Source organism: Colobus angolensis, unplaced genomic scaffold, assembly GCF_000951035.1.
Source record: "Colobus angolensis palliatus isolate OR3802 unplaced genomic scaffold, Cang.pa_1.0 Scaffold374, whole genome shotgun sequence".
Lineage (NCBI taxonomy): Eukaryota > Metazoa > Chordata > Mammalia > Primates > Cercopithecidae > Colobus > Colobus angolensis.
In genome coordinates this window covers 2632064-2647787 of record NW_012117088.1, presented here as the reverse complement: position 1 = coordinate 2647787, position 15724 = coordinate 2632064, and the positions used below count along the sequence as shown (strand labels likewise).

Sequence of the window (15724 nt, the reverse complement as noted above, 5' to 3'; positions counted from 1 at the left end):
ACAGATTTGAGAGATTGCCACACTATAGCTTTTAACACATAGTTAACAGGCTATATTAATCAAATCTGAACAAATAAGTTACTTAGCACAATTGTAAAAATGCAGTTATACCCTAAAGTTCCAGCTGCTACCTGAATGGTGAAATCCACAGCTGACTTGGACTGCCCGGAGCTCACAGTCAAATCGCACAGAGCCTGGAGGGTACGTTGTGATTTTGCTTGCATCCTTTTCGCCTCTTTCTCCACTTCCATCTGCAAGTGTTATAATTTGTGAATTATGAATAATTAAGCCATTATTCATCTTCAAAATAAAAATTTAAATCAGTTTATTATGGAAGAACAAGAGAAAAATGTTAAAAGGAACAAGCAAGAAGAATCTGTAGCTGTTAGAAGTGATAGATCAAGAATCTACCTGCAAAGAAGCAATTTTGAAAAGATAGACTATATACTCCCATTTGTGAATATCACTGAATTAATAAAAACAGAGATAAAAATCTAGTTATGGATAAAACCTTATATAATAAATGGGTCATTAGGTTATAGAAATAACAAAATTTAAAATGTAACAGTTTATATGGGAAAATTTAGTTTGCATAAAAAATTACTGCATGCAAAGTCATTTAACAATTATTTTAAACTTAGTGATATTGTTAGTACTAGCCATTTTTAAAAAATTCCTAATGGATTCACAAGTGACTTAGATTTCCTAAACAGATCTTAGAAAGGCTACACTGTCCACCAGTATTGTGAAACTCAACTGAACTTTTCAAAATGTATAAAGACCAAAGAGCTTTATTCAATATATTGCAGTTCAATGGCCTATTCTTATTTACGTTTCCTGTGCCACCATCACCTTCAGTCATATTGCTTTGTGGTTGTCTCCCTGTCCCCAATCACTGCCCTCAACCAAACCTCTTTTCTGTTTTCATTCCTTCTTTCCTCCTCCCTTCTTATAATTTCCTTCATTTAGCTTGCTTCAAGCCTTTTTTCTACCCTGGTTTTTGCAATCCAACTTTGAATTTTCCAACAATCTAACCATAGCATCAAAAACCACATTCCAGAATATAAAAATTTTTGTTTGGAATGTGTAAATAACAACAACTTACTTTTTCTAATCACAATGTATTTCTCCTATACATCACTAACATATGATCTTTATATCATTAAGATTCAAATTCCTTGTACACAGAATAAATGTAAATCTGGAAGGAATTTCACAAGTTCAACTAGTCTAAACCACTCTCGAGTGGTACAGCAACTCTAAACAAGTGTGTATTATATGAAGATACATATGTGAATCTACAGACACACACTTTTTACTCTGTATTTTCATTGTGCATTTTAGAATGCTAAACAGAATAATAGTAAATCATTTTGTGTTTATTCTTTTTTTATCTAACCTTTAGTAACATCCAGGTGAGACAAAATCCACCTACATTATTACTTTCATTTCCATAACTAAATGACTATGATTTCAAAAAGCCTGAAACTCTTTATGACACTAGGACAGTAAAATCTCACTAATTCGGAATAACATAGAACAGGTAGGCCTGTGTGGCTCACTGGAAGTCTTAATTATACAGAACACTGAAGTAAAAATTCAGTTTTGTTACCTTCAAGCAGTACAGATTACAGATTAAACTAAATGCTACAATAAATAGAGTGTGGTTACCTACATTATATTTCAAAATAGGCCAATATTACATTTAAAATGTACCATAAACATAAAAGTCCTTTAACATACAAGAATTAACTGCTGGACCCAGAGGCTGAAGGCACGTTGAAGGAATCCTTCATTTCTTGAGCCCTTGGTTTGAAAAGCTAGTGATTTTAGACAGGTTTCCCCTTATAAGTATGACCCTGAAAATTCAGAGGAAGAAATTATTTTGAATTTTTTACTCAAAAAAGATCACAAATACTGCATCTCAAGTATCATAAATTCAGAATTAGTGAGAGGTTTTACTATAATAGGATGAAGAATATAATTCCTCTTCTGCTAAATTATCTAATGTGGGTTTGCCAAATTAAACCAAAGAATGGATGGACTAAAAAACAAACAAACAAAAAAAAAAACACACAGCATTTAGTGTCACTCCATCCAAGATAAAATATACTCAGTTTAAAATCTCCTCATGTTGGAAAGATAGTGGAATGGTAAAATATATGCAAAGGCCTACACACACACACACACACACACACACACACACACACACACACACAAATACATATCTTCCAAAGGCTATTTAATAAGACACCAGATGTAAAGAAATTTTACAGCTTTATCTCAACTGGTAAAAATGTCTAATCATTAAAACCAAATGAGATTTAACATAGAAAATACATTGCATTCATACAATTCTGCCAGACTTAAACATTTCAAGTATCATTCCACTTTATATAAATGTATTGATGCCTAGTTAGGAGGTTTTACCTTTGAATTTAGCATTTCGTCTCCTCCATTGAGTAGAAGATTAAATATAGGCATAAATCCCACAATAGAGACATAGCATCAGAAAAGGATATTTTTTCTAAAGGCTGGTAATTTACTGAATACAACTACAATGACTAAAAAAGTAGCAGCTATTATTTAGAGGTCAAAATAATACTAGAACATTTTGTTCATTGAAACAAACTGCATCTGTACAAAACTACTTCTCAATTATTATAGATAGTGAAAATCTTACAAGTAAAAAAATTGAGATGAGGGTCTTAATATCAGCAGCAGTGCCAGAATTAAAAAATATATATGTATATGGTATTTGATGTCAAAAATTGAGTATAATTCCTATAATTCAGACATTAATCAGAGTTTATCAAAGAAAAAAGGCATTTAATAAGTGGCAAAAAAATTAGTGAAAATTCCAGAAACAGCAAGTGAATTCAGCAAGATTAATTCTGCTCAAGCTGGGCGTGGTGGTTCACGCCTATAATCTCAGGGCTTTGGGAGGCTGAGAAAGGCAGATTACTTGAGCCTAGGAGTTCAAGAACAGCCTGAGCAACATAGTAAAACCCTGTCTCTACTAAAAATACAAAAAACTAGCTGGGTGTGGTGGTGAATACCTGTAGTCCCAGCTACTTGGGCGGCTGAGGTGGGAGAATCACCTGAGCCCGGGAGGTCAAGGCTGCAGGGAGCTGTGATCGTGCCACTGTACTCTAGCCTAGGTGACAGAGTGAGATCCTGTCTTCAAAAAAAAAAAAAAAAAAATCTGTTCAAGCTTATTATTCAGTAAAGTATTAATGAGCAGCAATAAGACCAAAGCTTAGATCTATATAAAAAATTAAACATTGTCAAAACAAAATCGACAGATGTGAATACTCTTATAATTGGCCATTTAAGTATGAGCACATCTGTATTTTCCCTAAGATGAATATGTTGTGTGTGTGTGTGTGTACCATGTAACATTGAAACTACAGTAGCTACAAAGCCTTAGCAACTATGTAACTAAAATATTGTATGTATGTACACATTATATATAATTATATACACATATTTGTATATACAGAGAAAAAAGAGAGTTCAGTATCTAAGGAACTCTAACTTCTAATTTTAATTTTTACTGAAATCTATACTTATGGATGGTAATCCTACAGTTATGCATATAACAGAAACTACTACAGAACACAGTGAGTACTTTGAGTAAAATCATTAAAACAAATCAGCAAGGACAAAAGTAGTTGCAATTTACTAAGCACTTGCTGTGTGCTAACTGAACACTGTAAACAAATACCACAGTGGATGAGTGCTTGGGGGTATTGGAACCTAAGAATGTGGATTGGAATCTTGGCTCTACCATTTGCTGGCTGTATGACAAATGGACACTGGACCTTTAGGTCCTAGTTGCCTATCTATAATATAGTAACAATGACATGTAACTCATCAGGGTCCCATGAGAATTAAATAAAATACTACATGAAAAGTGCTCAATCAGTATTTACTATTGTTGCTTTCTTTAATGAATAAAGCAATCTGATGGTACAGGCATTCTTTGTCCATTTTACAGATGAAAAAAATAAGGCTTGAAGGGTTAAGGGGTTAAGTAACCAGCCCAAAATCATAAATGGCACAACGAATTTGGAGTTTAATCATAAATAAGGCTCATGCATTTTACCACCACCAAATGGTTGAAACCTTAAATCTTTTGTAAAAATAAACTATGCATTTCATAAATCTCAAATATTGTACTTTAAGATAATTCTGAAAGAGAAAACAAATAATTCATTTAAAAATATTAAAGCTAACATTCATGGAGGATTTATATGTGCAAAGACTACATATGTGTGTGTGCAAAGACTATACACATATTTTAATCTTCATAGCAACACAATCAGTTAAGAATTACTGCTATTGTTTTTTAAATAAGAAAACTGAAGCCAAAGAGATTAAGACATTTTGCACAGCCATCTAGTAAATAACAAAATCAGAAATAAAACTGAAGCCTAATTCCAAAGGCTATGATATTTTAATCATACTGTAACATTTCCAAACAGAAAGTAAGTACAAAATAGACTCGGATGTTTATCAGCGTGTCTTCAGATTTTCACATCTGTCATTTTAAAATAGATTTTAGGACTATCTCTAAAACAATTCAGATGTTCCTAACTATGTATACGATTAACATATTTTTCTATGTGAGGTACTGAATAGCTGAAACAAATGTTAATTCTGTTTCAAATATAGTTTATGGGTGCATTTTAGAATAATTTAGTGTATTTCATATGGAATTGTACTTATTGATTCAGTCTATATACTCTATTTTGCCTTTAGTCAATATCTGCCTGTATAGGATGAATTCTGTGACCTCCTCTGAATTTTCTCCAATCACCCAGAAGTTCTCCAACTTTCCATCTTAGAACTCAGCCCTGTTAACAACAAATCCACAGTTCTTACTCTCCATACGCTATCACAAAAAAGTCACAGTCTAAAAAAATTTTAACTACTATCATCCTATAATTTGTACCAACATAATTAAATGTAAGACAGAATATAACAATTAATACCATAAACTTCTACTTTATCAGTAGATAAACTAGAAGATAAACTGGGTAAAGTGAAGAGAAAAATCAATGTCGAAAAAATATTTATCAAGACTATGAAAATATGTAAAGGTTGAGCATCCCTTATTTGAAAAGCTTGGGATCAGAAGTGTTTTGGATTTTTGACTTTTTTCAAATTTTGGAATATTTGCACATATGTAATGAGGTATCTTGGGGATGGGACCCAAGTCTAAATGTGAAATTCATTGATATTTCATATACACATTACTCACATAGCTGGAAGATAATTTTATGCAATATTTTAAATAATTTGGTGCAAGAAAATTTGTATACCCTGCACTATCAGAAAGCAAAGGTACTTCCCACCACCCATGTAGACAAACTGTGATTGGTGTCACCATCATGCCGTGCATGGAAAAGCTTTATCACAGCTGAAGAGGGCTGAGAGGATTGTTTTTACTTAAGGACACTGAATAAGCTGTGTGCTGAGGCTGCAACCCGTCACAGGAGGTCAGGTGTGGAATTTCCCACTTGGGGGCTTCCTGTTGGTGCTCAGATCTTGGAGCATTTAGAATTTTCAAATTAGGGATGTTCGACATGCCGTAAAAGTAAAAGCAGTGAATGGAAAGAGAATTAAATGACAAGACAGTGAGTGTAAATGGTTAGTGGCTGGAGGGAAATTAGTGAGCAGTAAATTAATACTCTTTACAAAAAAAACCAGGGTACCAATTGATAAATTATTATTTGCATTGTAAATGTATTTGTGGAGTAACAAGAGAAAACTATCTCACTCTTTAAAACCCTAAAATCCAGTAAAACTGGTCCTACACTGTGATATTACAAAGTAGGTCCTCACAGAGTGGTTGCCACAAGTACACAAAGAAACTTGTTATAAAGTAACCCCCTGACAAACAAACTTTAAGGCTAGCTATCATTGAACAATTTGTTTTTTCACTGCAACGTCTGCCTCCCAGGTTCAAGTGATTATTGTGCGCGTGCCTCAGCTTCCTGAGTAGCTAGAATTACAGGCATGTGCCACCACACTGGGCTTATTATTATTATTATTATTACTATTATTTGTATTTTTAGTACAGATGGGGTTTCGCCATGTTAGCCAGGCTGGTCTCGAACTCCTGACCTCAAGTGATCCACCCCTCTCAGCCTTCCGAAGTGCTGCGATTACAGGCATGCGCCACTGTGCCCAGCCTCACTGAATAATGCGATTACAGGCGTGCGCCACTGTGTCCAGCCTCACTGAATAATTTTTACAGCCAATCATTATGTGACATTGGGAAAAGTCTGCTTTAAATTTGTAACCTTGGTCTTCATTTAACATTTCATTTAAAAATCTGGAAAGAATAAAGATACTTGTCCATGAGATACTCACATGGAGCTGAAAAGGTTTTAAACTGTTTCATGAAATGTGAATATTTAACCTCAGGTAAACTATTGGGAAAACTTCACTTTCATATATTTGCAGGGAGAAAGAAATCGAAAAAAATCCGTTCTAATTGTGACATAGTAGAAATCATAAGAGATCAGACATTCTGGCAATAACAATTTCATTGCATACTCCAAATATTACTCATTATATATATCTTTTCTTTTTGGAATCAGCTGTCTCAGGTTGAAAATTCCTTAAATATTTATGGCATTGTTAAAGCACTCAGTAAATAAAGCAGTCACAAATTTTACTGTGGTTAATTGCATTAGATTTAAAACACTATTTTTATTTCTGCAGAGTATATCTTAAGTTGTGCTCTATTTACACCTTTACTAAAGATGAGTTTTGTCTATTTTATGTTTTTGTTTTGAGTGGCAAACTGACAGACTGAAAGAGGCAGATCAAAATTAAGTTGATTAAACTACATTGCCTAAGAAAATTTTTTTAAATTACACTATGACAGTTTTGCAGCAAAAAAAAAAAAAAAGAAAAGGATCCAAATATTAATATGATTAATTTGTCCACATGGAAAGCATGTTTTAAAACTTCTTATTCTATTTTGCAGGACCTATCTTAGGCATTTAAGAAAATAGCAATTTTCAGTTGTGTTAGCCAAGGAAGAGCACTGGTTCAAAGGCCAGGATACAAGGCAAACATTTTATATAAATTTATAAATTCCTCGTATTAAATTCTTTCCTGATCTTAGCTGACCCATAATTTGTGGTTTATAAGAAAATAAGCATGCTTTAAGAATATATTTAATTAACCCAGAACTCTGAGATCTCAAAGAACAATACCGAGCTAGATTCCTACTTCCTCACAGACTAGGAGAGCCTTCTGACCAATGCCAGGGACTAGAGAAAGTCTTCATGATTTGTGCTTTGCTTGCACTTATCTCTAACCCACAACCATCAAATATTTGTATATTCATTTGTTGTATATGTAAACTTAATTAATAAACAGTGGAAAAGTGTAATGGCAGTCTTACTATCATCATTTAATATACTGAATTTAGTAATATTATTCATCCTAAAGCATATAAACAGCATTCAAAAAAGAATTGTAAAAGGCCAGATCAGTCATTAAAGAGCAAATAACAAAGGATGTAAGACAGAAAGCAATAATTTTTTCCACCTTCCCTTAATTTTTTGAAATTTGAAAAGAAATGGAAAAAATATATACTGTAAAATGTCTCCTTTATGAAAGCTAACAACAACAAAAAATGAAACAAGAAGCATGACAGTCACTGACAAATGGTACCACTTTCAGCATGTTCTTTCTCCTCAGGCTACATCATAATGATAGAAGCAAAGTAGAAGAATCAGGTTTGTGCATTTTCCCAGAGACAAAATTCAAATAAGTGGAAGAAATTGGGAAAGTATCCCACCTAGGTGATAAGGAAGACCAAATACCTTTGTGCTTGTCCCGTTTATGCTTTAGCTGTGCTGGATGGGATCTGAGTCTGGCTAGAGCCTGTTCTCGATGGTTCATAAAAATAGGACCAGCAAATACAAGGGGGCCTGAGGAGAAACATTTTGTATATGCATAGAAAAACTCACAAAATGAAAACACTATAATGAACAAAAAATAATTCAAACTAAAAAGCATAAAAATTTATTCTTAATGGTTTTGGACATTATACTTTTCTTCCAATTTCCCCACTCCAGCTCCCCACCCCCACCCATAACCTACTCACCATTTCACATAAAAGTTAATACCTTAAATATAATTTATAAAGTACAAATCCCATCTTCTATACTTATAAAATTATTGAGTAGTTACTACTAGTCTCAAATAGATAATGGAGAAGTTCAATTTAAATCAATCAAATTATCTTACAAATACTTTTTAATATCATATATATTCACAGTCAGTAAGCCATGTGTTCACTGAAGACAAATATCTTTCCCACTGAAACATAAACACTAATTTTTAAATTAACCATTACGTTTTAACAAGGTCTTCCAGGTTTAATATTTGTATTAATCTTGCTACAAAACCAAAATAAAAATGTTACCAAGTTTACTACACATCATAGAGGTTAAGAAAACCAGATGATCAAAAACAAAACAAAAATGTCTATATTCTGCATATAGATATATGTATACACACACACACACACACAGAGAGAGAACAAGAGAGAGACAGAAAGGAAGGAGCCTGGGCTTCATATTGATAGTAAAGGGGGCACTTAACCCAAATAACATTTTGGAAACATTTTTCATTAAATCATTTCTTCTAAAATGCCACTAGGTACATATATATACATATACAAATACATACCCACACAGGTTATAGTTCTTTCCACTTATATGGTATTTAAGTAAAAAATCTACAGCCAAATTTATTTTAATAAAATAAAATAAATCACTTTTCCCATTAACATTTACCTTGAAAAGAAAAATAAACTTAAGTTATAACTTAAAATTTTAGTTTTTTTCTTATACAGCAGAACTAAGTTTCCTTGAGTTTTAACAACATCAAAAATGTCTTCAAATTTGAAAACACTCTAAATTTGACAGGTTACCATTAACTGAAACAGGAATTATGACACTATATAAGCAATAAACATTTTTAATTAAAACAAGTTTTTTCATGATTCCCTACTGATCTTCAGTTTAATTAATTCTTCTAATGATGGGACAAATTAAGCCTATTGCCCTCTAATAAAATTTCATAAATGTCAAATTCAATACCAAAGTACCCTAAATTAAATGTACAAGTGGGTAAAGGAGCCATATTTCAATTATGTTTCCAGATATAAACAAGAATGCAAATACCTCAAATTGTATGAAAAACCATGAATAACATATTCTATGACTACTACAGATAGAAACATGCTAATTTAATGTTAACCGAAGAGTAAGTTATTTCCCAGTAATGCAGTACCAATTATTTTCAAGCTAAGGTTATGTAAACTGAGTTCCATTTCTAAAATGTAATAAAATTGATATTTCAAATATGAACAAAATGTCTTATTTTCTTAACATGCATTATTTCTCAACTGTTACAAAGCAGACATGTAAATTACTATAAAAAGTATTTTTCAACTATATAAAAAAGTTATAGATATTAAGGTAATAATATTGTTATATTACCATTTTCTGATTTCTATGGTCTGTCTACAATATTGTTTCTCCTCATGAAAATACATTACACCCACACCCATTTAGTGCCTTGTTAAATTCAATCTTTTTAGAATCTTTTGATTTATAAATCAAAAAGGCCCAGGGGCAATCATGTCTAAAAATTAAAGCAATCAGGCTCTAAAATAATATTGTATCCCATGGGCTAAAATAATGTTTCTTCAAATATAGCTGAGTCACTAATTTATTCACCAAATTTCCTGATAATCTTTTATTTAGCAGACACTAGGTGAAATGAATATAATGACAAAGATATAGCTCTCATCGGAACTCAGTCCACTAGGGGAAAAAAAAACAGAAAAACACAAGCTATGAAATATTACAATAAATGCTATAAAAGAAATCTATACACACTACATCCTGAAGGATGAAAAGATGTTAAATAAACTCAGGACAATCAGCGAGGTTTCAAAGAATGACAAAAAGTTTAACAAGAGAAAAGGCAAGGAAGGGAGGGCATTCCAGTTAAAAGGAATAGGATATAAATTAGGATTTTATAAAAGCGTAAAGATGTTAAATAGTATTGTATAGTCATTAAAAACACACATAGCTGACTTTTACAGAGTATATGTGAAGGAGCAAAAGTCTTGGGAACTTTGTTTGGAAAGGCATCCAAAAAAGCAGATAATTAAAACCTTTTTATACCATAAAACTTCATTCTAGAGATGATAAGTCCCTAAACTGCTTTCAATTAGTCAAACAAAGACATACTACAAATCACGGTACTAACAGGTACCATGTGAAGTTCTGGGAACCCTTGATAAACAAGATACAACCTCTGCTTCAAGAAGCTCACATTCTAATGAGGGGAAGGAGGGTTTATACACAACTAAACAAGAAATTATGACAGTGTGCTATGACTAAAGGCGGCACACAAACTGGAGGAGGAGCCAACAAAACTTGAAGGTCGGAAGGTAGACAGTATAGAGATAAAAGAAACCACCACATAAGATGAGGTCAAATAAAGGAGGTAGTAAGCAGCACAAAGGTTCAGAGATAGGGGGGAAAAAAGAGGGGATAGGGAAAAGAAATGAGAATAGAGAGAGATGAGGCTGTAGAGATAAAAGTGTACCCTTCATCCTAAGGACTATGAATAGCCTTTTGGTTTTAAACAGAGAAGTGCTACTGATCTGATCTGTATTGCAGAATGAATATTTTGGAAAGAAGGTGGCTAATGGCTTAGAAGATGATAAGAGTGGAGGTAAGGCCAGTTAAAAGGCTTTTTGCTGTCATTCAGGCAAAGAAGAGAAGCAGCCTCAGCTAAGGAAACAGCAAAATTCTGAAAAGTAGATATTAAAAAGCTATTAAAGAATTAAGAAGGCTGAATAAATAGAACTCAGTGACTTCTTTCTTTCATTGGGAGAGAAGTGAATAAAATAGGGGTATGAGATAACCAGGTTTAGAATAGAAGCTACACTCATGTGTAGACAATGGGTAATTCAGAGTTCATCTGTAGGCACACAGGCAGAAAGCATGGAAGAAGTGGTGGTGTTAAATAGTACAAGCCTTTCAGAAAGCTCTCGGTGATACATTTCAGGATCTTAAAAATTATTATCCTTTGACCTAGTAACTGCACACTAGGAATCTATCCTAAAGAAAACTCTAAAATATTTTTAAAGGATTTCACCTCAAAGGTGTTTACTACAACTTTATTCATTATAGCAAGCATTTAAAAATACCCAAATGAAAGTAATTAATTAAAAATTCTAATACATCTACTCAGTGGAATAATATGCAGCCATTAAAATGAGATTTATGAAATAATTTTACACAGAATATGATTTTGTGTTAAATTAACAATGAGATAACATTGTTCACCATTGTTTTCCAAGAATTAAAAAGAGTAACTAAACCCAGGTGTGGCTGCACACACCTGTACAGTCCTAGCTACTCAGGAGGCTGAGGCACAAGGATCACTTGGGCCCAGTTGTTCGAGGCCAGGCTGGGCAACATATCAAGACTCTGCTCTACAAAAAAAAATAATAATAATAAATAAAAGAATAACGAATACAGGTTATGCTAGAGGAAAACACTACTCCTATACATCAGTCTAGGGAGTATAAATTCCTGTAACATTTTTAAAACAATGTGAATTATCTGTTAAAATTTAAGATAGTTATACTCTCTGCCCCATACATTCTATTTCGGGAAAGCTCTGCTATATAAACACTAATATGTAGCTCTAAGTTTAAGAATATTTATTACAGTAAAACCCACAAAAACCTACAATAACCTGAATGCCTATCAATAAAAAATGGTCACATAAACTATGGTATAGCCGTATTATGATATCAGGTCGTTATTGCATAGAATGTGGTAGATCCACACTTACTGACCTACAGTGTGTTCTTCTTGTATTGTAAAATGAGAAAAAGATGCTCCAAATGTATATATAATAATACTTCCGTAAATAAACATATGCCTACACTTTCACGTATGTATAAGTCTCTACACATGATTATATTTTAATAGAGTAAGATATTAGACTATTAACATTTACTTTTTGGGGGGATGGAAATGGGAAGCTGAGGGTAAAATACTAGCAAAATATAAAAATATATGTATTATAACACTAAACAAAAACATAAAACAAAATTCAGTCAATGATATAACAAGAAATAAGTAAAACTTGATTAGAAGATGACAATGAAATAAAAACAATAATTGAATTAAGGAATAGGTTTATGCAAAACCTTGACCTAAATTCCTGTATTACTTTAATATGGTATTTGCAATAAAACACAAAAAAACTTTTATGATATAATATTAAAGAGAATACAAACAGGACATCAATATCTATTGTAGTATGAAATTATATAAAATAAGTAAAAAAGTGTAAGAAATTACACTAAAATTCTGCTAACGGTTCTTTTTGTATAAAGGGTTATACTGATCTACTTTTTCTTACTTATATTCTTGAAATGATTCATATAATATTTTAATTTAAAAAGAGACTTTTAAGTGTTACTGGAATATCAGCTAATTTTGGATGTGATGTATCAAATCAAGAAAACCATAATGTTTTTAAGGGCTTAAAAAGTAATAGCAACATGCCGGGTGCAGTGGCTTAGGCCAGTAAAGCAGCACTTTGGGAGGCTGAGGCCGGCGGATCACAAGGTCAGGAGATTGAGACCATCCTGGCTAACACGGTGAAACTCCATCTCTACTAAAAATACAAAAAATCAGCCAGGCGTGGTGGAGGGCGCCTGTAGTCCCAGCTACTCGCAAGGCTGAGGAAGGAGAATAGCGTGAACCTGGGAGGTGGAGGTTGTAATGAACCAAGATCGCGCCACTGCACTCCAGCCTGGAGAACAGAGCAAGACTCTGTCTCAAAACAAAACAAAACAAACAAACAAACAAAAATTAATAGCAACATCAACTCAATCACTTTGAAATAAGAGGCTTTAATAAATTTGTTTCTAGGGGGGCAGTTCCAAGCTGGCTGAATAGGAACAGCTCCAGTCTACAGCTCCCAGCTCGAGTGACGCAGAAGAGGGGTGATTTTTGCATTTCCAACTGAGGCATCGGGCTCATCTCACTGGGGCTTGTCAGACAGTGGAGGCAGAACAGTGGGTGCAGCCCACCGAGCGTGAGAGGAAGCAGGGCAAGGCACTGCCTCACCCGGGAAGTGCAAGGGGTCAGGGAATTCCCTCTCCTAGCCAAGGGAAGCGGTGACAGAGGGCACCTGGAAAATTGGATCACTCCTACCCTAATATTGTGCTTTTGCAACGGTCTCAGCAAACTGCACTCCAAAAGACTATATCCCACACCTGGCTCGGAGGGTCACAGGCCCACAGGGCCTCCCTCATTGCTAGCACTGCAGTCTGAGATCTAACCGCATGGCGGCAGGGAGGCTGGGGAGGGGCACTGGCCACTGCTGAGGCTTAACTAGGTAAACAAAGCAGCCTGGAAGCTCGAATTGGGGGGAGCCCATGGCAGCTCAAGGAGGCCTGCCTGCCTCTGTACACTCCACCTCTGGGGACAGGGCATAGCTGAAGAAAAGACAGCAGAAACCTCTGCAGACTTAAATGTCCCTGTTTGACAACTTTGAAGAGAACAGTGGTTCTCCCAGCACGGAGTCTGAGATCTGAGAATAGACAGACTACCTCCTCAAGTGGGTCCCTGGCCCCAGAATAGCCTAACCAGGAGGCACCCCCAAGTAGGGGCAGGCTGACAACTCACAAGGCCAGGTACCCATCTGAGACGAAGCTTCTAGAGGAACGATCAGGCAGTAACATTTGCTGTTCAGCAATATTCGGTGTTCTGCAGCCTCTGCTGCTAATACCCAGGCAAACAGGGTCTGGAGTTGACCTCCAGCAAACTCCAACAGACCAGCAGCTGAAGGTCCTGACTATTAGAAGGAAAACTAACAAACAGAAAGGACATCCACACGAAAACCCCATTTGTACGACATCATCATCAAAGACCAAAGGTAGATAAAACCACAAAGATGGGGAAAAAGCAGAGCAGAAAAGCAGAAAATTCTAAAAATCAGAGCGCCTCACCCCCTCCAAAGGAACGCAGCTCCTTGCCAGCAAAGGAACAAAGCTGGATGGAGAATGACTTTGACAAGTTGAGAGAAGGCTTCAGATGATCAAACTTCTCTTAGCTAAAGGAGGAAGTTCGAACCCATCGCAGAGAAGCCAAAAACCTTGAAAAAAGATTAGATGAATGGCTAACTAGAATAACCAGTATAGAGAAGTCCTTAAATGACCTGATGGAGCTGAAAACTATGGCACGAGAACTACAAGATGAATGCACAAGCTTCAGTAGCTGATTCGATCAAGTGGAAGAAAGGGTATCAGTGATTGAAGATCAATTGAATGAAATGAAGCCAGAAGAGAAATTTAGAGAAAAAAGAGTGAAATGAAACGAACAAAGCCTCCAAGAAATATGGGACTATGTGAAAAGAACAAATCTACGTCTGACTGGTGTACCTGAAAGTGACGGGGAGAATGGAAACAAGTTGGAAAACACTCTTCAGGATATTATCCAGGAGAACTTCCCCAACCTAGCAAGGTAGCTCAACATTCAAATTCAGGAAATACAGAGAATGCCACAAAGATATTCCTCGAGAAGAGCAACTCCAAGACACATCATTGTCAGATTCACCAAAGTGGAAATGAAGGAAAAAATGTTAAGGGCAGCCAGAGAGAAAGGTCAGGTTACTGACAAAGGGAAGCCCATCAGACTAACAGCAGATTTCCCAGCAGAAACTCTAGAAGTGAGAAGAGAGTGGGAGCCAACATTCAAAATTCTTAAAAGAATTTTCAACCCAGAATTTCATATCTAGCCAAACTAAGCTTCATAAGTGAAGGAGAAATAAAATCCTTTACAGACAAGCAAATGCTGAGAGATTTTTGTCACCACCAGGCCTGCCCTATAAGAGCTCCTGAAGGAAGCACTAAACATAGAAAGAAACAACTGGTACCAGCCACTGCAAAAACATGCCAAATTGTAAAGACCATCGATGCTAGGAAGAAACTGCATCAACTAACGAGCTATATAACCAACTAACATCATAATGACAGGATCAAATTCACACATAACAATATTAACCTTAAATGTAAACGGGCTAAATGCTCCAATTAAAAGACACAGACTGGCAAATTGGATAAAGAAGACTCATCAGTGTGCTGCATTCAGGAGACCCATCTCATGTGCAGAGATACACACAGGCTCACAATAAAGGGATGGAGGAAGATCTACCAAGCAAATGGAAAACAAAAAAAGGCAGGGGTTGCAATCCTAAGCTCTGATAAAACAGACTTTCAACCAACAAAGATCAAAAGAGACAAAGAAGGCCATTACATAATGGCAAAGGGATCAATTGAACAAGAAGAGCTAACTATCCTAAATATATATGCACCCAATATAGGAGCACCCAGATTCATAAAGCAAGTCCTTCGAGACCTACGAAGAGATTTAGACTCCCACACTATAATAATGGAGACTTTAATACCCCACTGTCAAGATTAAACAGATCAACGAGACAGAAAGTTAACAAGGATATCCAGGAATTGAACTCAGCTCTGCACTAAGTAGACCTAATAGACATCTACAGAACTCTCCACCCCAAATCAACAGAATATACATTTTTCTCAGCACCACATCGCACTTATTCCAAAATTGACCACATA

The 15724-nt window shown here is 35.0% G+C and overlaps 1 protein-coding gene across 1 annotated transcript in view; it reads right to left on the bottom strand.

The window, feature by feature from the left end:
- Positions 1–15724, bottom strand: part of MYCBP2 (MYC binding protein 2, E3 ubiquitin protein ligase) — a 282186-nt gene that overhangs the window by 171833 nt on the left and 94629 nt on the right. The window contains exons 18-19 of the mRNA XM_011953854.1: positions 7851–7958; positions 132–251 (exon numbers count right to left, since the gene is read on the bottom strand). Coding sequence (XP_011809244.1) covers positions 132–251; positions 7851–7958 — 228 coding nt within the window. The remainder of the gene's footprint in view (positions 1–131; positions 252–7850; positions 7959–15724) is intronic.